The sequence below is a fragment of the Zingiber officinale genome, chromosome 1A (genome assembly GCF_018446385.1).
Source record: "Zingiber officinale cultivar Zhangliang chromosome 1A, Zo_v1.1, whole genome shotgun sequence".
Lineage (NCBI taxonomy): Eukaryota > Viridiplantae > Streptophyta > Magnoliopsida > Zingiberales > Zingiberaceae > Zingiber > Zingiber officinale.
Window position 1 is genome coordinate 9,950,475 of NC_055987.1, and position 23,373 is coordinate 9,973,847.

Below are 23,373 nucleotides of genomic sequence, written 5' to 3' on the forward strand. Positions count from 1 at the left end.
GGTCGCCCTAGCCAGGCAAACCTCATCGCGTGGCTGCCGTGGCCGGTCGACTTGGCCGTGTGCGGTGTGCCGCCCGATCAACGTCCTCTGATTGCACGACCGACTTGACTGCCTCATCGGGTCCCTAGCCACGTGATTGAGTCCCTGGCCACGAGGCCAAAGGTCCTTTGGCCACGTGGATAGGGAATAGGGCGATCGTGTCGTGCGGCAATTGCAGGAAATTCTTTTTTTATATATATATATTTGTATTTTTTAATTAAAAAATATTTTAGAAAAAAAAATGGCGAACTTTGAACGATTCGTCTAGTGCACGTCGATTTGTATCCATAATTAAACCCTTGCCTTTTTAATTGAATCCTTAGTGGCGGCTTCTATTTAAACGCGGTTGGAGAAACCCTGACTCACTTATTTCGGAAAACCCCCGACGCACCGACCGCCGTGCTATTTATCACATTCGAGCCGTCCAGCGGAAGAAACCGAAACCTGCTTCTCCTCTCTCTCTCTCTCTCTCGCATTCTTCTTCTTCCTCCTCTTGTTTTGTATCTTCTTCGGTTTCTCCATCTCCGGCTCCGCCAACTTCATATTTGTCGTCGCTCGGATCCTTTCTGGTTCTAGCGCGAGACATGGTATGCTACTTTTGAATTGATTTATAGGGTTTTAGGGATTCTGCATTCGTTTCTTGTTCGTTTTGAGTTCTTGATGTGTCGTCCATCCTTCTTACTGCCGAAGGAAGGGTGTTAGGATGCCATGGCTCAAACTCCGCGAACCTCCTAGCAAAACCGGCTCCTCCAACTTTAGGTTTGTCGTCGCTCGAATCTTTTGTGGTTCTAGCGCCAGGCATGGTGTTCTACTTCAAGTTATAGGGTTTTAGGGGTTCTGCATTTGTTCTTACGGTTGAAGGAAGGATGTTAGGATGCCATGGTTCAAACCCGCAAACTTCCTAGCAAAAATTTTTGAGACTTAAGGTATGGTAATCGTTATTCATGTATTAGGTTGGTTGCATGGTGCCTTTATGGGTTCAAGATTCCTGTATCTGTATGTGCTGTGATGGCTGTTTGACTTCGTATATATTCCACCAGCGTCTGGTCCTCTCACCCACAACCTGTGTTTCAGGGAATATAACTCAAACGGAAATGAGGGGGAAAAGGATTCTCCAGCCTTTCTCTTCCTTCATTTCCTTTGGCTGAGATAGGTGGGAAGTAAAGGGCTAAAAGGAGTTTTTCCATTGGGTGTCTAAACCTGCTCTCATTCTATTTGGTCAAAACTACTATAACGTGTAACAATTTTGATTTTTAGTCAAATTGCCACAACATGCTACAACAGTGTTATGAAACTATTTTGACTAAGTTGAAATAAAGGTATTTTCATATAATAGTGTAACTATTTTGAAATGGAGCCTCGACACAGCAGTGAAGTTGAGGTCATGGGTTCAAATTTTGGAAATAGTTTCTTGCAAAGCAGACCCTTATCCTGCATTGATGAGAGCTTTGTGCACTGGGCTGCCCTTTAGTGTAACAATTTTGGTAAAGTTAAAAGCAATTTTATTCTATGTTACACTAGTTTTGGGCAAAATTGCTACAATAATATTGAAATAAGAGTATTTTTGTGATGAAAAATTGGTTCATTTTCTCTTTTGATATTTTTTCAATGTGAGATCTTCTGTTGATGATAATGAAAATGAGGGACCTTCTTTTGATTTTTTTTCCTAATTTATTTTTTATATATTTTTTATATATAGTTTTTTAAATTATCAATATATTAAAATTTGAAATTTAGCTTTCCATCTTTCTTCCTTAAGGAAATGCTCTAAAGGGTAGTTTTACTTCTTTCTTCCCCCCTTAGTTAGTAAGAGAAATATTTTTTTATTGTTTCCTATGAATGATTTTTGTACTCTTTCATCACCTAGCTATTTCCTTCCCTCGTAGTAAACCAGTTCGTAAGGTAAGGATTGATTCCTTTTCAAACATTTTGTTTAGGATGAAATGTGATTGATAAGATAACATGTGGTAGGGCTCCTTCACATGTTATGAAATTGAACAGATTTAGTTATATAGGGAAAAAGTGAAAAGATTCATTCGTTTTTTCCTTCCCTTTACCTCTTTTCACTAAAGGAAATAGAGGTGAAGCCTAGTTAATTAAATTTTGTCTTCACTTTATTTTTTTTGTGGTTCTTCCCTTGTAACGATTACACTGTAACTATGAGCGAGGTGATTGTTTGGGATGATGTACTAAGCACAACCTAGAAGTGGAGGAATCATATTTGTTGATAGAAACCATAAAATTGGAATGAGATTGTGGATGATAGCTCTTGAGTAGCATCTGACCTTAGGGCTGTAAACAAGCCGAGCCGAGCCGAACTTTGGGGTGTTCAAGCTTGTTTGATAAGATAACCGAGCTGGGCCGAGCTTAAAATGAACCAAGCTTTTGAAATGAGTGTTCAAGCTTGGCTTGGTTTATTTTTTATAAGCTTGAGCTTGTTTGAAGCTTGGTTTGAGCTGGGTTCGTTTAGATATTATCAAGCTCTCAATTCAAGCTTGGCTTGAGCTTGCTTCGAGCTTGGCTTGAGCTTGGTTCGAGCTTGGCTTGAGCTTGGTTCGAGCTTGGTTCGTTTAGATGTTATCAAGCTCTTAATTCAAGCTTGTTTGATTGTTTGAAACTTTTAATTGTTTGATTGGTTATTAAGGTTGATAATTTAAATTTATTTATTTTATTTTATTTTATTGTTTATTTAGCATATTGAAAAGATTTTTATTAATAAATATTGTTCGTGAACATTGTTCATGAACGTTGTTCACGAACATTGTTCACGAACGTTGTTAACGAACGTTAACGAGCTGAACACATATGTGTTCAAGCTTGTTTGTTTAATTAATTTAATGTATATTGAACGAACATAAACAAACTCTTACCAAGCCGAACACCAAGCTTGTTTACGAACGCTTGGTTCATTTACAACCCTATCTAACCTGGTCATGTGCATTGTGTGGAGAGGATGGTTAATAGGATAGTCATGAAGTAAGATACATCCTTAATTTGCTAAGTGCCATAATGAGAGCGTTTAGACCATTGTTGTCCACATGCCTTGTTGTTTGCCTCAACTATCATGTAATCCCCTGGAAAATCTCCTAGCTACTAATGACGAGTGACCTATTAATGAGTCGAAGGATGGTATAATTGTAGTAGATGTTCGGCCTATGTGTACCTCCATGAGAGGTGGAATAAAAGACCCATGATGTTTCCAACTTAGGCTTTAACATGCTTGATTTGATAACAAGAATTTGTTGGTTTTCTAAGATTGATTTGTGCAATTAGCTATCAAATTTGAATTTGGATTGGTGATGAATGGAAAACTGTCTATAAGATGTAAGATGGTATGAACTGTTTGTCAGGTTAGTGTTGCCCTTGTAGTACCTCTTTATGTGAGTGAATAAGCAACTCCTAAAATCTGTCATAGTAAAAATCATTGTGGTGTTTTTTTGATGATATTGATATATATCGTGATACATGATAATCACTTTAACTACATTTGCCTCAGTCTAGAGACTATTTAAGGCAAAAAAGTTGTTTAGCAATATGAAAAAGTGCTCTTTACTACCTGCTTAGGTTCTCTTTCTCAGGTCTATCATTTTTGTTAAAGACATATTGACTAATTTAGACCTTGCAAAGCAAGGTAAAGTTGCGTACAATACCCTTCCCCGGAACTCTACTTTGGTGGGAGCTTCGTGCACCGGACTACTCTTTACATGATTAATTTAGAAAAGATTAGGGTGATCAAGTAATGGCTTAATTATGTACTTGCTCAATAGGTCGAAAATTTCATAGCTTTATAACCGTTTACCATCGCTTTGTTAAGCACTTTAGTATCATCATGGCTCCCGTGTTGGACTTCATGAAGACAGAGGAGTTTTAATGCCCTAAATCTGCATAAACAGCCTTTAGGGATATTTAAAAAAAGATAACTAAAATTTTAATTTTGAAACTTTAACCTGTCTAAAATGCAATGTGATTGAGGTAAACATAGGGGACACATTGAGCTAAAAGGGCACCTCATTTTATTTTTCAGCAAAAAACTCATCAAGGCTTGACAACACTTTTCCACAAATAGAGAGTTTTACAACAAATGGTTTAAATCCTACATTGGTGCTATTACCCCTATCACATGAGTTCATTCTTCATTTGAACTGTAAGGCATTGAATTTCATTTAGTTTTAGAAGAAGATAAGTCCAAACATGCTAATTGTGGCCAAGCGATTGAGTATACTCAAGAGCACACTTTTGTTTCAAAATGTTGTTTAATTGTTCTGCATTGGACCATATGTTGATGTACTAAGTTGTGTTGTTGCCATATCATACTCCATGAACGGGACTATAGTAGGATTGGCCGTCTCAAAGATAAGACTGTCACTTGCATCAAACTAATTTATAAGATTGAGGACTTACTACCGTATCTAGGCACATTTAAAGGTTTTTCTTTGTCTATTGTTTTGCCTATAGTTTGTGTATCGACAATTTCTGAACGATCTCATCCGTGACCCAACCTTCTTATCAAATTAAATGCATTGTGGTTTTTTAGTTGATGATATCACTAGATGAAACATTAATTGGTACTAATTGGTCAGAAAGGATTGTAGAGATTGAAGATGCTTGGATCATTGAGAATGGACTTTGACATTTTAAAGATTATCATGTTTTCTTGATTAAGATTATTATCTTTTGAATATTTGTTTCTACATTTTTTTCAAGTCAAGTTGATAATAGAAGTTGTCCTTAGTCTTGTAAATCTCATTTTTGATGATCCCATCTAGAAGTGGCGAAGGCTGGACTACCAGTGAGGTGGCTGGAATGTGGACCAAGTCACCATGACTTGGAGGGAGAAGAAGGTAATGAGCTGTCTTCTAGGTTGACTGAATTGTTGGACCTCTTAAGAAAAACCAAGAAGAGGAGACCAAAGGTGCCATAAAGGCTTCTGTCAATGGTGCATGCAAGGTTACTAGAACTAGAAGACAAGAAAAGATAGATGGAATGTTAGAGGGAGTTCGGGTTGCCCCAACCTTCCAATCTCGTAATTATGTCTCCGACAATAGGAATGAAGATCTGTAAAAATCTCCGCATGCCTTGGCTCGTGTGGTGGGACTTTTTATAACATGAAAGAAGGAGATGTCACATCTGTGGTTGTTCTGACAAGATGTTGTATCAAGATAAGGAAGATGTCCCATCGTTGTATCAGAAGGTAACATCAGTCATATCTGGCACTGTATAAGATCTCGTGGGATCATGCTACGTCCACCATGTGGTTGCATGTGTCACATCAATCCATGTGCCACTGAGCAGTTGAATATCTGGACCCGGGAGAGGTTTCAGGTTAGAGTGGAGGTGAGCCACTGAAATATCCGCTCGGGGAGTTGAGCCCTGAAGTATCCGCTCAAGGATTTGGGCCTTGAAGTATCTGCTCGGGGAGCTGGAGAAGGTGCATGCCAAGAGAAGGTCGGAATATGACAACGGCTTGAAGGTCAGAACACAATAGCGGCTCGAAGGTCGGAACACAGTCGAAGGCTGGAACACAACTGCGGCTACGGCTCTAGGAACCGAATCGACCATGGAGGCGGAGTACAACGGAAATGCACAACAACGAAAGTTTGGGGGCTCGATCGACATCGGAGGCTTACGATAGCAATAGATTTTTGCCGAATCAGTGTCGGAAGTGTACAATAGTGTGCGTGAGGGGTTCTGGCGGAGTCGGCAGCGACCAGAAGCTAGGAGGTGATGGTGAAGACTGATCAAGTTTGCCGAGGAGTAGATCCGATAGAATCCAATGGCTAGGGCATAAATCTGGTGGTAGCTAGTGGCTGAGGCGTAAATCTGACAATGGGGGTGGATCGCGGAGAGGGGAGGCGACTCGCTAGCCGGAGATCAGTGGCGGGAAGGAGGAGAAGACACTGCTCAACGATGGCGGTAAGGGGGTCGTCGCCTGAGGCGGCGTAGCTGATGTCTTGGTTGGCGAGAGAGGAGGCGGTGACCTCCTGAGGAAGAAGGGGGGGGGGATAATGGCGAGGATGAAGATATGGTGACGAGAAAGGAGATCCTACAAAAGTGGTGCTGGAGGCGTGAGCATGAGGCGGTTGTCTGAAAGAGGCGATCCCTTTGGCGGCGCATGAGAGGAAGGAGAGGAGTGGTCCCTCGGCGGTGAGTGAGGAGATGTCATTGCCGATAGTGTGGCCGGCGACGTTCGTTGCGGAGAGGGAGTGTGGCGGCGTGCGTGAGACGGGCCAAAACGAAGAATCCCCTTCCTTTCTTCGACGAAGACCATCGGTAAAAAAGGGGGAAAAAGCAATCAAAATCCTAAAAATATCCCTTGCCCATATGTCATCATCCCTATTAACTGCATCACAAACTTCTTCTTCAAGTCTAGTTGAAGGAGGTGCGAGTTTGACTGGTTGGATTCTTGTGTTGTGGCGATTTGCTAGCACGGGAGCATCCATGGTCAATGAAGAGTGAAACCCTAACAATCGTAGGGAGCAGAGCCCTAAGAATTGTAGGGGGCGAAGCCTTTACGTAATGCTGAATCTTGACCGCAGAGTCGGGGAAAGATCATTAGGCCCATTGTATGATGTCGAGTGAGTAGCTATGGTGAGTCGAGCGAGTGGCAATGGCTGTGCTGAGCGAGCGATCGAGCGGATGTCAAGCGAGCGATCGAGCGGATGCCAAGCGAGCGATCGAGCGGATGTCGAGCGAGCGGTCGAGCGGATGCCGAGCGAGCGGCCGAGCGGATGCCTTGCAGGCGGTCGAGCAAATGTCGAGCGGGCGGCTATAGCGGTGATATAGTGCTCGATCCACGATTCCCAATGGTCCATAGAGTCAGGGAGAGAATAGTCCGTGCCTTGGCAGTCAAAGGGAGCAAAACCTTGAGAATCGTAGGGAGCGACGCCCTAAAAGTCGTAAGGAATAAAGCCCTTGAGTATTTAATCGGGGAGTTGAGCCCCTAGTTTCTGATCAGGGAGCAAGGCCCCTAGTCCTTGATCGAGAACTGCCCCTAGTTTCTAATCAGGGAGTTGTGCTCTTAGTGTCTACTCAGGAGTTGTGCCCCTAGTGTCTGATCGGGGATCTAAGGCTCTAGTCTTTGATCGGGGAGCTAAACTCTCACTCTCTGATTGGGGAGTCGTAAGTGGGAGTAGAGCTTGTGGCCGTAAAGAGGGAGCGAAGCTCGTGGCCGTAAGTGGAAGTAGAGCTCGTGGTCGTAAAGTGGGAGCGAAGCCCATGGCTATAAGTGGGAGCAAAGCCCGAGGTCGTAAGTGGGAGCAAAGCCCGTGGCCGTAAGTGGGAGCAAAGCCCGTGGTCGTTAGTGGGAGAAAAGCCCGTGGTCGTAAGTTGGAGTAAAGCTCGTGGCTAAAAGTGGGAGCAAAGCCCATGGTTGTAAAGGGAGCGAAATTCTAAGAATTGGAGGGAGTCGGCCTTTACAAGGAGCGAAGCCCTAAGAATCAAAATTTTTTTTGTAGCATAGAATAAAGAAGATAAATAGTGTAGTAAAGTAATGCATATGTGTAGGTAATGTTTGTAAAAATCTCTGCATACCTTGGCCCGTGGGGTGAGATTTTTTATAACCTGAAAGGGGGAGATGTCACATCTGTGACTATCATAAGGAATGATGCGCTTCTAACAGGATGTCGTATTAAGGTAAGGAAGATGCCCCATTACCGTATCAGGTCACATCAATCATATTTGATATCGTATAAGATCTTGTGGGATCGTGCTACGTCCACCATACGGCTCCACGTGCCACATCTGTCCACGTGTTGTTGAGTAGCTAAATATCTAGATCTTATAGGGTGTTGGGTCAGAGTGGAAGTGAGTCGGAGTATCTTGCAAAGCCGATCGAACATGCACTGAATTTCTGATCGGGGAGATGAGCCCCTAAAATATCCGCTCAAGGAGTTGGGCCCTGAAGTATCCACTCGGGGAGTTGGAGAAGGCGCATGGCAAAAGGCGGTGGCAGTGACTTAAAGGCTGGAACATGATAATAACTCGAAGGCCGGAACACAATAGCGACTCGAAGGCTAGAACATAGCAGTGGTTAGGGCTCTAGGAATCGAATTGACCACGGAGGTGAAGTACAACGTAAGTGCGTAACAACGAAGGCCCGGGGTCCTGGTCGGCATAGGAGGGATATAACAGTGATAGATCTATGCTGGATCAATGTCAGAAGTGTACGATAGCGTGCAAGGGGTTCCGGCTGAGTTGGCAGCGACTAGAAGCTAGGAGACGACAACAAAGGCCGACTAAGCAGTCGGGGAGCAGATCTGGCGGAACCTGGCGGCTAGGGCATAGATCTGGCGGAACCTGGTGGCTAGGGCATAGATCTGGCGGCAGTTGACGATTAGGATGCAAATCCGACTATGGGGGTGGATCACGGGGTAGAGAGGGAGGGGGGGGGGGTAGCGTTCTAGCCAGAGATCAACGGTAGGGAAGGAGGAGGTGTTGTTTGGCGATGGTGGCAAGGGGGGCCGTCGCTCGAGGCGGCGTGGCTGGCGGCGTGTTTGGTGAGAGAGGAGGCGGTGACCTTCAGAGGAAGAAAGGGGTGGAGATAATGGCGAGGATGAAGGGCACCGGCGGCGTGCTCCCGTCGCCTGAGCGTGAGGTGGTTGCCTCGAAGAGGTGATCCCCCTCTGGCGGCGCATGAGAGAGGATGGAAGGAGAGGAGGTGTCCTTGGTTGGCTGATGACAAGTGAGGAGGAGAAGATGTTGTTGCCGATGTGGCTGGTGGCGTTCGTCACAGAGGGGGAGAAGCGACACTCGTGCAAGTGTGTGTGAGACGGGCCAAAATGAAGAAGCCCCCTCATCTCTTCGACGAAGACCATTCCTAAAAAATGAGGAAAAAAACACTCAAAATTTCAAAAATACCCCTGGCCCATGTGCCAACATCCCTATTCATTGCATCATTTGAATTAATATAATTTTCTCCTTTTCTATTTGAGATTTCTTTTTATATTAGTTTTTAGGTGGGATTTGTGTCCTTGTTTATTTGTTGTGTTGTATCATTTGGCTAATTTGCAAAACCAAAAGAGTTGAAGGGCTAATCATTACTAATGGCTAGTGGAGTGGCAATGTCAAGTGGTAGCTGGATGTGTAAGGATGTTGGTGACAGTCATTATGAAGCTAGATATCTAAGGGATGTTGTGACTATCTGCAATCAGGAGGTGATTGATCTAGTTATTGGCTGACCATTGCTAGCAAAGATCAACGTTAGTGTCTTAAGCTATGCTCTCTACTGAGTTTGAGAGTTAAGGTTTTTCTTGTGGTTAGAGAAGAAGTGCAACACCGAGCTTGATGGTGAAGTTCATGACAGAGTTGTCATGGTGATGTGAAGGATAGTTGATACCAATAACATGAGAGGGAGCTTTTTTGTCAATCGATGTACGAGTTGGTGGCAATGATACTTTTGGTTTGCTCCTTATAAACCAAGTATTCATATATTAGTCTTGGATGCTTAACCATTCACCATTTGGTTAGGAGGTATTACATTCTCGTCGTATTCGATGCATATGTTAGTTGACACTTACATTGTCAGTAAGATCATGGAACATAATGAATAAGGGACTTAAAACTTGTAGGTAAAGTTGTTTTAGTGTGATTTATAGGTTCGAATTTCGAAAACACTCTTGCAAAATAGGACTCTTCCCCGGGATCCTATATTAGCAGGAGTTTTGTCCACCCAACTATCCTTTTTTTCCCTTCTCATCTTCCTATTTTTTTCATCTTTTTGATTGCTTTGTGTGCCTATAGTATTCATCTTGTGCATGTCATCCTTAAGCGATTTTTTGTTGTTGTTAACTTGACCCTTAATGGGAGGTGACTTAATTGGTGGTGGCTAATTGCTGGAGTAAGTGTTTTTTGCCTCACAACAATCTCTGATTGACTCATTCACTCTAGTCCAAGTTGTAGTAATCTAGTAGCTTAGTCCATCTATTCTTTCTAATAGTATTAAATAACAATTTGATATCCTTTTGTTATTATATTATGATCTATTAATTTAATTTTATTATTGATATTTTGGTGTTTAATGATATCAACACCCATCCTATTGATATGCTTTAACTAATATTGAAATTTCTAGACTACTTGACTTAATACTAATAACGATTTTGATGAGAGAGGAAAATAAGAGATCTTACTCAAATTAAATGTATTAAAGATGAAAACGATAGAGTGGAGGAAGTATTTTCTTTAACTTTTATCAACGATTTAAGAAGATTTAGGAACTAACTTAGCTTAGGAAACCTAAGTAGGTTAGAGGAGTATAGAAATTCAAATTTTTATTAATTTAAACTTTAAAAGTAAAACAAATTTTAAATAGAATTTAGAATGGGCAAGCGATTAGATTAGGTAATATTTCAATATAGATATAAAAGTGTCTAGGGAAGTATTAATATTGAAAATGAAAAAATGTCACATTAACGTAGGGTAAAGGTGAATAAAAATTAATTTGGATTTATGCAAAGGTCAATGATGAAAGCTCTATATATGACTACAGATTGAAAAGTATTGGAAAAGTATTAGGATATTTAGTGTAGCATATATTTAAACAATAAGATATGTATGACGATGTAATGATAAAAGTGAAGATTTCATTAATTGTATCATTTCCTATAAAGATTGACTTATATTAAGGAACAACTCTAAGTGTGTACCTCTTTACACTAATAATGAATGAATTTATTGAATAGATCTGAGATACGTTACTATGCTGCATGTTGTTTGTAGATGATATTATTTTGGTGGATGAGACACATGATTGAATAATGTAAAGTTGAATCTTGGGCACAAAAAATTGAAACTAAAAGTTCCTTAGACAATTAATTGAAAAATATCGGGAGCAAAAACAAGATCTTTACATGGTATTCATTGACTTAGAAAAAGCTTATGATAAAGTCCCAAAGAAATTATATGAAGAATTTTAGAAAAGAGAGGTGTTAGCATAACATATATTGAACTAATTAAGGATATGTATGAGGATGTAACGATCAGAGTAAAGACTTCAGGCGGAGTAACTGAAACATTTCTAATAAAGATAGGGTTACATCAAGGATCAACCCTAAGCCCCTATCTTTTTACACTAATTATGGACGAACTCACTACGCACATTCAAGACAGTACCGTGGTGCATGTTGTTTGCAGATGATATTATTTTGGTAGATGAGACACGTGAAGGAGTAAATGCTAAGCTAGAATCTTGGAGGGAAACACTAGAAGGGAAAGGTTTTAAGCTTAGTAGATTAAAGACAGAATATATGGAATTTAAGTTTAGCAATATTAAAAGTAATGAAACAATTGTTAAGATAGGAGAGGACGAGTTGCCCTCAGAGATTATTTTTGTAAAATGGAGGGATTGAGAGGTCTACATAGAATACAAGCAGGATGAGTGAAATGGAGGAGAGCGTCAGGTTTTTTATGCGACCATAAAGTACCTCTTAAACTTAAAGGTAAGTTCTATAAAATCGTGATTAGACCTGCTATATTATATGTTGAATGTTGGACTATGATTCTAGCATATAAGTAGAAAATGAGAGTTGCAGAGATGAGGATGTTAAGGTGGATGTGTGGACATACGAAGATGGACAAAATAAGGAATGAGAACATTAGAGAGAAAGTCGGAGTTGCATCTATTGAGGACAAACTTCGAGAGACACGTTTAAGATGGTACGGACATGTACTTAGACGACCAATAAATGCTCCAATTAGGCGATGTGAAATTATGATAAACATGCATATCAAACGAGGAAGAGGACGACCAAAAAAAGACTTGGTTAGCAACAATAAAACAAGATAAAATTTATTTAAATATAGATGATGATATAATAGGAGATAGGGTTCAATGGCATAAAAGGATTCATACAGCCGACCCCACCTAGTGGGAAAATGCTTGGTTGTTGTTGTTGTTGTAGTAGTAGTAGATATAACAAAGTAATTATAAAGTTATGAAATGCCGAGTTATTAATAACTAAGAGCTTTAAGTATTGAGGATCATTTTGTAAAATGATGGAGGAGTTGATAAAGGTGTTATACATAGGATATAAGCATAATACTTAAAATGAAGGACATTAGATCTTCTTTGTAAAGAGAAGTTTGATAAAATGAAACTTAGGGTGTGTTTGGTTCAAGTTATTATGTATAATTTTGGTTATGTAATTACAAGGTAATCACATAACTAAGGTTACGGAGAATAAAACATAATCTAATGTTTGGTTTAATCCTAGGTAACGCAACAAAATTAATTTGATTTTACTGTATTACCCTTGCTAAAACAAAACTTATTGTAATTATCTTATTTGAGCCTAAAATTGTTAATTCACTGTGTTTTTTTTCCTTGTGCCTAATGTATATTTTTTTTATTTACTGTGCCCATTCTCTCCCTCATTTGTGCACTCTTGTCACCCTTGCAGTCGTCGTCGCAGTGCCATTGTGAGCCGTTGTCGTCGTTGGCAGATGCCTTCCCATCTGCAGCAGTCCGCAAGTCATTGCTCCCCCTCTGTCGTGGTTGTCGCAGAGGAGAGGAGAATTGGCACCACTTCCAGCCGTAGCCATTGGAAGTTGCCGAGTTGTCGTCGTTGCGACGAGTTGGCCTAGCCGTCGACCCGACGCCTTCCCATTGCTAACAGTCAGTGTGCAGAACGAGCCGTGACAAAGACTGTCTCCTTTGTCCGCCCCTCCCCTCTCCTCGATGTGTAGAACTGTGAGGATAATTTTGGCAAAATTTTGTTAACCTCAGAATCAAAGAAAATCTTATGTGACGTTTAGTTCACTCCTATGAATCGGAATGAGAATGAGTATCAATGGATATGAGCTTGAGTATCATTTTTAAAAATAATGTTTAGTTAGTTGAATATTTTCAATCGGAATAAACTTAAATTTTCTTTTTTACCCTTAGAGGAAAATAAGAGAAAAAATTATATATGAGAGAAAAATATAATGAGAGAGAAAGTGTGATAAGAGAAAAAGTATTATGGGAAAAAATAAATAGAGAAAAAATATGATGAGAGAGAAAGTATGATGCGAGAGAAAGTGTGATGGAAAAAATGAAGAGAGGGAAAGTGTGATGAGTGAAAATGAGTAGAAATTGAGGAGAGAGAATAATGTATGATGAGAGAGAATAATGCGAGAGAAAGTGTGCTGAAAGAAAGTGTGATGGAAAAAAATGAAGAGAGGGAAGGTGTGATGAGAGAAAATGAGGAGAGAGAGTGTGATGGGAGAGAATGAAGAGAGGGAAAGTGTGATGATAGAAAATGAGGAGAGAGGGTATGGTAGAAGAGATTGAGGAGAGAGAATAATGTATGATGAGAGAGAGTGCGATGAAAAAAATGAGAGTGTGTGTAATGAGAGAGAAAGTGTGATGAAAAAGAATGAAAAGATAAAATGAGGAGAGAGAGTGTGATGGGAGATAATACAGGATAAAATGATAGAGAATGAGGAGAGAGAAAGTATGATGAGTAAGAATAAGGAGAGAGAAAGTGAAATGAAAGAAAAGTTGAACAATATATTAAGGATATTTTTGTTCAAAACTTAATTTTCATTCTCATTTCTATAAAAATCCAAGGGAAGAGATGGATTTCATCAATACCCAAGTTTTTAGATTTCATTTTAAAATCTTGATTTCATTTCCATTAACCAAACACAAGATTTGAGAATGAATCCATTTTCTCATTTCCAAATCTCCAAACCAAACGCCACCTTAGGCTTTCGAAGGAATCGGATTCCTCCTTTTGCTGACGTTTAGTGATGTGGCGGACATCCTTCATTACTTGGGAATTGGTCATTATCTAAACCAAACAGGGTTATCAACGATAACCACGAACCAAACACACTCTTATATTTATTATGTTATATGAAGTTGAATGTTGAATTATAAAACAAACATATAAATAAAAGATGAGAGTCGCAGAGATGAGGATGTTAAGGTGGATGTGTGGATATTCGAGGATGGACATCTAAGAAAAAAAAGTATTTGAGAGAAAATCGGAGTTGTATTTATTGAGGAAAAACTCCAAGAAACTAGTTTAAGATAATATGAGTATGCACTTAGGCGTTCAATAAATGTCTTAGTTAGGTGATGTGATACTCATTAATAGAGGAAGAGGCAGATAAAAAGACTTGGTTAACAACGATAAAACAGGAAAAACTTCATTGAAATATAAATGAAGGTAGCTAAACATTCAGCATAAGGGTTATGATGCCACCTAGAAAGTTTCTGATAAGAGTGCATTAGTTCAAATCCTTTTGAGTCACATATTCTTAGTTTACTTTTGTTGAACTTGAGTGTGCAACAAAGGGTGTTTGCTGATTTTATAAGTACATTAGTTCAATGCCTTTTATGATTCACAAGAGCAGAGCAGTAATATATTAAAGAGGGTTGTCAAAGGGAAAAAATCATAACAAATGATCCTGTCCGAACCAGAAGCCAACAGACGCTGGGCACGTGGCGCTTCCCGACTTGCTGATGTAGATCTCCAACGGGATAGGAGGCGGCTGTTACCAAGATGCGGCTTACGGCCACCAAACATTGGCAAGTGTGTAAGTGCGTGAGACGAGTCGGTGGTTCTACAGTGACTGGTGCGCCGGCGAGTAGTCTAAAGCGGCGTGAGCGGGTGCATACCTCGAAGCCCAGACGTGTCGTGACAATACCCCATTTGTAGCACTTAGGAAAAGGAGAAACGCGACCCACTTGTGAGCGCTAAACCCTATCAGCGGCCCTGGGAGAAGGCTCCACAATATTATGGCTACCCTCACTACCGAGAAGGTGTCCGCGGCGGACCAGTCTCGTGCGTTTGTTGTTGCTATGACCTGCTCGCGTGTAGACCTAAGTTGGGTACTCGACTGGCTGCGAGGGTGCTACGCGGAGGCACGTGCGGCAGTTGTTGGTGACCTCTTCGGCCGCAGCTGCCATGTGTGAACTTCGATTATTCCACGTGAGGCCACGATCCGCACCCTTCCGAGTATTCACTTCCCGACTCTGCACACCACCTAGGGCCCCCATTCTTACTGCCGGATCAACAAACTTGTCCAGGGAAGGGCTGTGGCTCCAAAAATGTGAAGTAGGGAGATCAATGTCCATGCAATCTTGGCCTTAAATCATGTTAGAGAGCTGAAATTTTTGTGGTATTTCAGGGGATGCAACTTGCTTGCCATTTGACATTGAGGTAGGATGTTTTATACAAGGGACAAGGATAATAGGGATGAGAGCATTTAGTCCAATAGATTCTAGATTAATGGGTTAGTGCCTTAATCCTGAATAGCCAGCCATAGAGTGGAAGCTAAGCTCCAATCCTGAATAGCTCCCCTTGTGCCTTGGGGTGCATCCGCCTCCATCAAACCTTCTGCCTCAACCTGGTTGCTAGCGAGGCTCCGGATCGCACTAATGCGGAAATCTTTTTTATCAATATGCCCATGGTACCACGACAACGAGTCTTTGAAAAAATAGATCTTTACGGTCTCCTACGGTATTCTTGGACTTCCCATTAAGATTTGCTCCAGTTGAGCGGATTGGTCCCTATGGAGCTATCTGAACAATTTTAGTCAACCTGAGGCCTTCTTCTTGGTCGTGGAGCTATCTGTGAGTTTTGCGGATCTACAAGTTTAAAAAAAAAACAATATGTAACAAACATGGTTTAAAGTGCCGTGCTGAAACGGTCGAAACGGGCGAAACGTCTCGTTCCGCTTTGCGATCGGCATCGGCACAACCCTTGCACCAGACCCACGATAAGTGCGATGTGTTGCGCGACCCCGTGGTCACAACAGAGGGGTCGCTCGACTTTGCAACAGTAGCGGAGAGGTCGCATAATCCTTCCGCTGTAGCCATGGAGGTATCGTGCGATTTTGCGGTCACTACAGAGGGGTCGCACGACCAACGTGGTCACGCCAAAGGAATCATGCAATCCTTGAGGCCATGGGTGGTTGCGCAATCCTGCGACAGCACTGAAGTCGTGCGAGCTCGCGAATGGTGTCGGATTTCAGATTTTTTTAATTAAACTTAGGTTAATTTTTTTAATCAACTCTTAATTATAGTGGAGATAATCTAAAGAGATTTTATTAAACCCTAATAAAATTATCTAATTAATTTATATTTCATTTATTTTAATTTAAAAATTATAATAAAATTTTTATTTATTTATTTATCTATTTTTATATCTTTTCCTTTTTAAAAGATTATTTTTATCTTGTTTATTTTTTAAATATTTATGCTAAATATTTTAATTTTTAATTAATATATTTTATATTTAAAAAATACCGAAATTATATCGGCACGGCACGATACGGTACTGAAACCATATTGCTCTAGTCCAGGATCGAAACCTCGGCATGGGTCGAAATTTTAAACTTTGGTAACAAACACAATTTGACAATGATGACAACATATTGGACTTTTTATGAGGACATATCTTATCCTTGAAAATATTTATAGTCCGCTCTTTTTGTCCCAAAGGAGACTTGATTTAATGCATGTTTTTGTTGCCTCGTGTATGTCCATTTGTTATTAGATAAATAATAAAAATTATTACACACTTGGTTTTGCAGGTGACAGTTTGCCAGACATGTGGTGTATCAGGCTATGCCGAACTTCTTGTATTTTGCAACAACTGTCAGATTTCTGCTGAGCACAGGTATCTTATTGTGGCTTAATCAAGCCACTTCTTTTAGTTTCTTAGGTTATTATATGTTGTGTTGTCTTATATAAATTCATATGGTTATTGCAGATATTGTTTGGATAAGTTGCCTAGTCAGCATGAAGTGATAAGTTGGTCCTGTGAACAATGCAAGCCTAGGCCATCCATGGTCAAGCCAACCCAACGTAGAACCACGAAACACTTGAAGTGTCAGTTTAAGCAAACGAAAAGGATCGCTAGCATGGAGAATATACGGAAAAGACATGAGAATAATGCAGGCTTTCCCCGGTCATCTCTAATGCGATTTGAGAAACACTCAAAGAATAAGAGGAGAAAATTGATATTGCTGGAGAATGAATCTGCTGAAGCAACTAAAGACAAACTTTTAGAAGTAGAAATTCCAAAGAATTTGACTATACCAAGGGGAAGATTAATTTCGGACGGGGGACATTTGGATGAAGAGATTCTTGCAAATTCTACTTGCCAAAATTCTCCTGTTAAAAATTCTTGTCAATTGCTAGCACTCTCGCAAGTAGAAATAGAAAAAACTAGACAAAACACTTTTCTCTCTTTTGACTTATTGGTGCAACTCCTTGGCTGTCCTATTTGGAGGTCAGTGATACTGGTTTGTCATTCCATTTTTATAAAATTTTAGATAGTCTGTCATTATCCTAGGCTCCTAGCTTTTATCTTATGACATGCAGCGGATGCTTTGATGTTTGCCATGAGAAATTGGGTCCATTAAAAGCTTGTCTGTCAATTAAAGCGTGTGAGAAGGTTTGTAACATAGTGACTAAGTTGCCACCAGTGCTGCAAATGACAAAGCTCTCAAGAAATGAATGGCCTACAAGTTTCAATAATTCACCACCAAATGATGACAGCATTGCTCTCTGTTTCTTTTCAGAAAATTCGAAGTACTTACTACTGATGTTGCTTCCTTAAATCTATGATCTTAAAGAGGAAATGAAACTTAACATTCTATTGCATTTCAGTGCAGGGGCAGCACTTCATAATCTATTGGATCACATCACTATGAAGGATCTTGCCTTGAGGGTGGTGCTTGATGAAGCTGAGATGCTTGTATTTTCCTCCATTATACTGCCAGAATATTGTCAGAGTAAGTTATCCGAGTATGATTGGTGTACAAAGTCGTTGCAAATTATACTTTCCTCGTGAACTGGTTCTCCCTTTTTTAAATAAAGAAATGAAGATTATCTAGCTTAAGGACTTGGCTAATTGCATAGCGTATATGAAGTATAAAGGTACATATTCAGGTGTTTATATGGATTCATACTGAAAAGTTATTTAAAATAATTATGTTGACAAAGTACACAACAGTTGATTTAATGAAAACATGAATTTACATCTATTATAATTTTTGTAAAAAACAACTTAAACAATTCAATGATTTACACAATTGATTTACCTGTGATAATCTGACAATGAGTCAGGTTCTGAATAGGTCCTTCGTGATGAGGCTTACCCATTTGGGCCAGTGGTCGAGCGTAGTAAATCAACTACTCGCTTTCTCATTTGTTGGAGGCCATGAAAAAGCCCTAATCTTGAATGCATTTCTGGGAAAGACACAAACTTTAAAACTCTACTTGTGCATGTAAATATATTAGAGGGGAAGTCATACTAAATTGAATGTTCATGAATCACAGTTGAAGTTTTCATCCTAATGGTGTTGATGTTTTCGCTATCTAATGTTGATTCTCCCTTTGCACGTCTTCATTAGATGTTATCGCTTAGTTTTCTATACTAATCATTGCCATAATCTGAGTTCTTTCATCTGAAACCTTGGTTTCTATTTATTGCAAATCCATGTTTAAGTTTAATTATGCTATGAAAATTATATCATTACCTATAGTTGTTTTTTCTGATGTATTATGAATATGGCATCTACAGTATGTTTATTACTCAGTATGGTTTGTCACTAAAAAAACAAACTAGCTATTTGTTTAGGTTTGTGGCTTCAGGATTAGATTCCTTCCAGTTTGTAATTACAAGCGATCAGTTTATGGTTTATTCATCAAATCGCTTTATTGGATTTGACCAGCTTGTTAGACTTGTTGAAACAACCCATTTTTAGGCCTTCTTTGATACTAAATTTTGATTTGGTTTTGTTGTAGGATTTGAAGAAAGATACTATATGTGGGGTGCCTTCAGGAGTCGGCAAGATAACTCTGAGCCTTGTGCTCCAACCAATAATTGTCTAGATTCCCATAAAGTGCGAACGATAAGACATTTTCCACCTGGATTTAGGCATGCAACAGAACAGTGTGATAATGCTGAAAAGATAAAAACAAGAGATTTTCCACCTGGATTTACGCATGCAACTGAGCAGTGCAATAATGCTGAAAATTGTAATATTGTGGAGCAATCGGTTGATAAATCTAAGAATTCAAAAAACCGCGACTGCAGTCAAAGTGCATGCTCCGAGAATCAAGTTAACATAGATATAAACTTGCACCACCACCCAGCGCAAATTTGTCCTAAACCTACTGCAGATGAAAAAATGTCTCAGAACACTAACTTGGAACATGTATCTGATTCCGAAAGGAGAGAGTACAATGGAAGTGCATGCTCCAAGAGTCAAGTTAACATCCATTCGAACATGCATCACAGTGATGTGCCAATATGTTCTCATCCTACTGCTGAAGGAATATCTCGGAACAGGAACTTTGAGCATACTTCTGATTCCAAAAGGCCAGAGTACAATGGAAGTGAATGTTCCAAGAGTCCAGTTAACGTCAGTTCAAACATGCATCACCACCCAGAGCAAATTTGTCCTAATCCTTGTGATGAAGGAAGAACGTCTGGGAACAGGATTATTGTTCATGCATCTGATTCCAAAAGGCTAGACTCTGAGAATCATATTAATATCAATTCAAACATGGATCACCTCCCTGTGCAAATTTGTCCTAATCCTCCTGCAGAAGAAAGAGCATCTGGGAACAGGAACTTTGAGCATGCATCTGATTCAAAAAAGCAAAATTACGATGGAAGTGCATGCTCCAAGAGTCAAGTTAACATTCGTCCGAATATTCATCACCAGATATTGCCAATTTATACTAATCCTACTGCAGAAGAAAGAATGTCTCAGAACAGGAACTTTGAGCATGCATCTGATTCCAAAAGACTAGAGTATAATGGAAATGCATGCTCTGAGAGTCAAGTTAATATCAATTTGAACATGCATCCTCATCCAGGGCAAGTTTGTCCTAATCCTTCTGCCGAGCAAAGTACACCTCAGAACACGAATTTTGCACATGCATGTTTTTCCAAAAGGCGAGACTGCAGCAGAAGTTTATCACCAGAGAGTCAAGTAAACATCGACTTAAACATGCATCACCATCCAGTGCAAATTTGTCCAAATCCTACCATAGAAGAAAGAATGTCTCAGAACAGAAATATTGCCAATGCATCTGATAATTGTTATGATTTTATCACAGATGATTGTAGGACTGTCAAGCAGCAATTAGCTAACAACTCTAATAGTCTGGAAGAGAGAGTAGTACAATGTCTTGACGGAAATCCATTTTCTGAAATCAGTGATGACAGCTCTAATGAAATCACAAAAGACAGGAAACTGCCCATGCTGGATTCTTTGGAATATCAGGGAAAGCATGATCAACATAATAATGCCATCGACAAGCATACATCCACTGGAAAAATGCCACAACTGGGAAAAGAGTAATAATCCCTCTCTTTGGTTTGCACATCTTGCTTCTATTTGGTTGATTATCATTACTACTTATTGTATTTACTTGAACTGATTACCTAATCATGCATATTCATGTTGTAAATTTTTTGGTAGTTCCTTCTACTCTAGAGAACAATATAGCTGGTCCAAACTTCTTGTTTTTTTTTTTAAAGGAAAACATGAATTTTGATTGTGTACCTAGTTTACTGTTTGAACGCCCCAAAGTTTTCAGCATATTGATCAGCACATCATCCTAAATAGATCATCCAAAGCAAATTTGCATTGGACATCTAGGTACAATTTATGTTAGATGGAGTAGTTTTATGTTTTTAGTCTTTAGTTAAACTATGTGCCAAATAGAACTTGACTATACTAGCTGAGCAAGGCTATCAAATAAGAGTAATTTTGAATATTCAGTTAAGAGATATTTGGAGTAGTTTTTAGTCGATTGAGAGGGCCACTTCAAATGAGTTAATCAAGAAGTGACATCATAGACAAGTGCTAGGGTTTTAGATTCTTTGTTAGAAATTAATTAATCAAGTTTATAATATATAGTTATAAACATGCAGTTCAGGTTGGATTCCTTTTTGAGTTTTATTTAAACAATTAGTCAACTTGAAACCCAAACACCAAATATCATATACCTGAAATTGAAAACTGTGAAATTTAAGTATCCATTTCAATATCAAGATCAGGTCTAATATGTCAACTTAGTCGTCCATTAGTGTGTATGTGCAATGTATAGAAGTGTAACTGTAATTAATTAATTAATCAAATGTATAATGTATAGTTTATATACATGAGGTTCATGTTGGATTCTTTTTGAAGTTTTGTAAAAAACTAACAAACTTGAAACTCAAACACCAAATGCCATATGCCTGAAATTCAAAAATGTTAAATTTAAGTATTTATTTTCAGATGATTAGGTTAAATATGTGATTATTTGCCTAAGCCAATAGTCATCCATTAATGTGTGTGTAGTGTATAGAAATTTAATTGTAATTAATTAATTAATCAAGTGTATAATATATAGGTATATACATGCCGTTCAGGTTGGATTCTTTTTTGAGCTTTCTTTAAAAAATTAACCAACTTGAATCCAAAACACCAAATATCATATACCTGAAATTCAAAAATGTTAAATTTAAGTATCCATTTCGATATGTTATTTGCGTAAGCCAACGATCATCTATAAATACTACCTAGTTGATGTGTGATAGGACAATTGGTTTATCTATGAAAAAGTAATTTAATTGGCCATACTTGATGGAAAGCAATGGTGGTTTGCTTAAAGTTTTTCTGTGCACTGGTTTTTATTTATTAATGTGAAATCTACATCAAAATAATCTGAGATGTGTGATAGGACAATTGGTTTATCTATGAAAAAGTAATTTAATTGGCCGTACTTGATTGGTAGCAATGGTGGTTTGCTTAAAGTTTTTCTGTGCACTGGTATTTATTTATTAATGTGAAATCTACATCAAAATAATCTGAGAGTTGCAAGGGATGATGGAACTGATTAGGTGTTAACATCTTTTTATTCTTGTTATAAATGACCCATAATATTTTGTTTGAAATTATGCGAGGTACATTTTCATTAAAAAAATGCTTTATCTTGAATGCATTTTTAAAAAAAATCATCTGTTTATTCAATTATTATCTTTTGTATTGCAGATTGGTAAATCTTAGAATGACAGAGAACCCGGTTGCATGCATACTCGATGCTCACAAGCTTTTTGGTTTCAATTATCTTGACTGGCTAAGAAATCTGAAAATTGTTCTTAATTTTGAGAAATTAACCTATGTACTTGAACACAGCCCCCCTGCCAGTGTGAATGATGATGCCACTGAGGAAGAAAAGATCACTTTACAAAAGTGGCGAGATGATGATTTGAAGGCTAAATATTATATGATTGCGTCAATGTCTGATGAGCTTCAAAAGCAATATAAAAACTTATCACACGCTTATGAGATTCATGTTCGCTTAGACAAGTTGTATGGTGCAAAATCTCGTATTAGAAGATATCAGATCTTAGGGGATCTCATTCAGACTCGCATGATAGAGGGATCTTCAGTACATGATCATGTTATAAAGATGATCAATATGGTGGAGAAGTTAGAGGATCTCGGAATTGGTATGGACAGCCACTTGTACATTGATTTAATCTTGCAGTCTCTCCCAGAATCATTCAATCAGTTCATAACCAACTTCCTGAAAAATAGAATTGAGACATCTTTGCGTGGACTTCTAAATATGTTGAATAATGCTGAGTTGACTATCAAAAGAGAAGCATCTGACATGCTAAAAGGTTCGTCCAAACCCAAAGTTGTAGAGGAAAGTTTCCAAAAGAAGAAATCTCCTAATATTAAAACTGAGATCAGGATGACCAAGCCACGTGTGCAGTCTGAGGCAAAATGTTTTCATTGTGGTAAACTTGGACATCTGAAGAGAAATTGCAGACAATTTATTACAAAGCTAAACAAGGAAAAATCTAGATCCAGGTATTTGTTGTTTAGTTCAGCCATTCAATGATTATATTATATATTTTTCGTTTTTAATATCGAATACAATGTTCATTCTTGCAAATGCTTTGTAGGTGACGATAAGAGGAAGCTCTCACTAAGTAGTCCTTCACGTAGCGTCATCAAAGGTTATTTAAAAGCAAGCATGCGGTTATACACTCACGTGCTTTCTTTTGCTCTGTAACTTTTTGCTGTGTACATAAAGTAACTAGAATATTTTCTCTACTCTCAAGTCATCTAATTTTTTGTTCTAATGATTAGAAGAGAGAAAAAAATGAAAAGATGTTCCATCATTAAAGTCTTTTTTTTTTTCAAAAATAAAATAAAATAACGCTGAACATGTACTTATGGTGGTCGTTTTTTGTACTATTAAACTAATCGAAATGCGGCTTGTCTTCGATAAAATTAGAAAAAGAAAAGCAGATATCTCAACTTAATGGGGGCAACATTTAAGGACACATTATTATATATAGAAAAGGAGTCCATAGGTTGCTT

The 23,373-nt window shown here is 38.9% G+C and overlaps 1 protein-coding gene across 1 annotated transcript; it reads left to right on the plus strand.

The window, feature by feature from the left end:
* Window positions 1-409: 409 nt before the first annotated feature.
* Window positions 410-23,171, plus strand: LOC122017874. Its single transcript, XM_042575588.1, has 8 exons — window positions 410-626; window positions 16,561-16,646; window positions 16,740-17,261; window positions 17,354-17,563; window positions 17,642-17,766; window positions 18,782-20,345; window positions 22,030-22,857; window positions 22,953-23,171. Exons 1-8 carry the CDS (start codon window positions 624-626, stop codon window positions 22,954-22,956), a joined length of 3,342 nt encoding a protein of 1,113 aa, XP_042431522.1. The 5' UTR covers window positions 410-623; the 3' UTR covers window positions 22,957-23,171.
* The last annotated feature ends 202 nt before the right edge of the window (window positions 23,172-23,373 follow it).

Bases quoted from the DNA above. Each gene is read 5' to 3' on its own strand.
- LOC122017874 (XM_042575588.1), top strand. The intron at 16,647-16,739 runs GTATCTTATTGT...TGGTTATTGCAG, and splicing joins CAGATTTCTGCTGAGCACAG to ATATTGTTTGGATAAGTTGC. The intron at 17,767-18,781 runs GTAAGTTATCCG...GTTTTGTTGTAG, and splicing joins ACTGCCAGAATATTGTCAGA to GATTTGAAGAAAGATACTAT.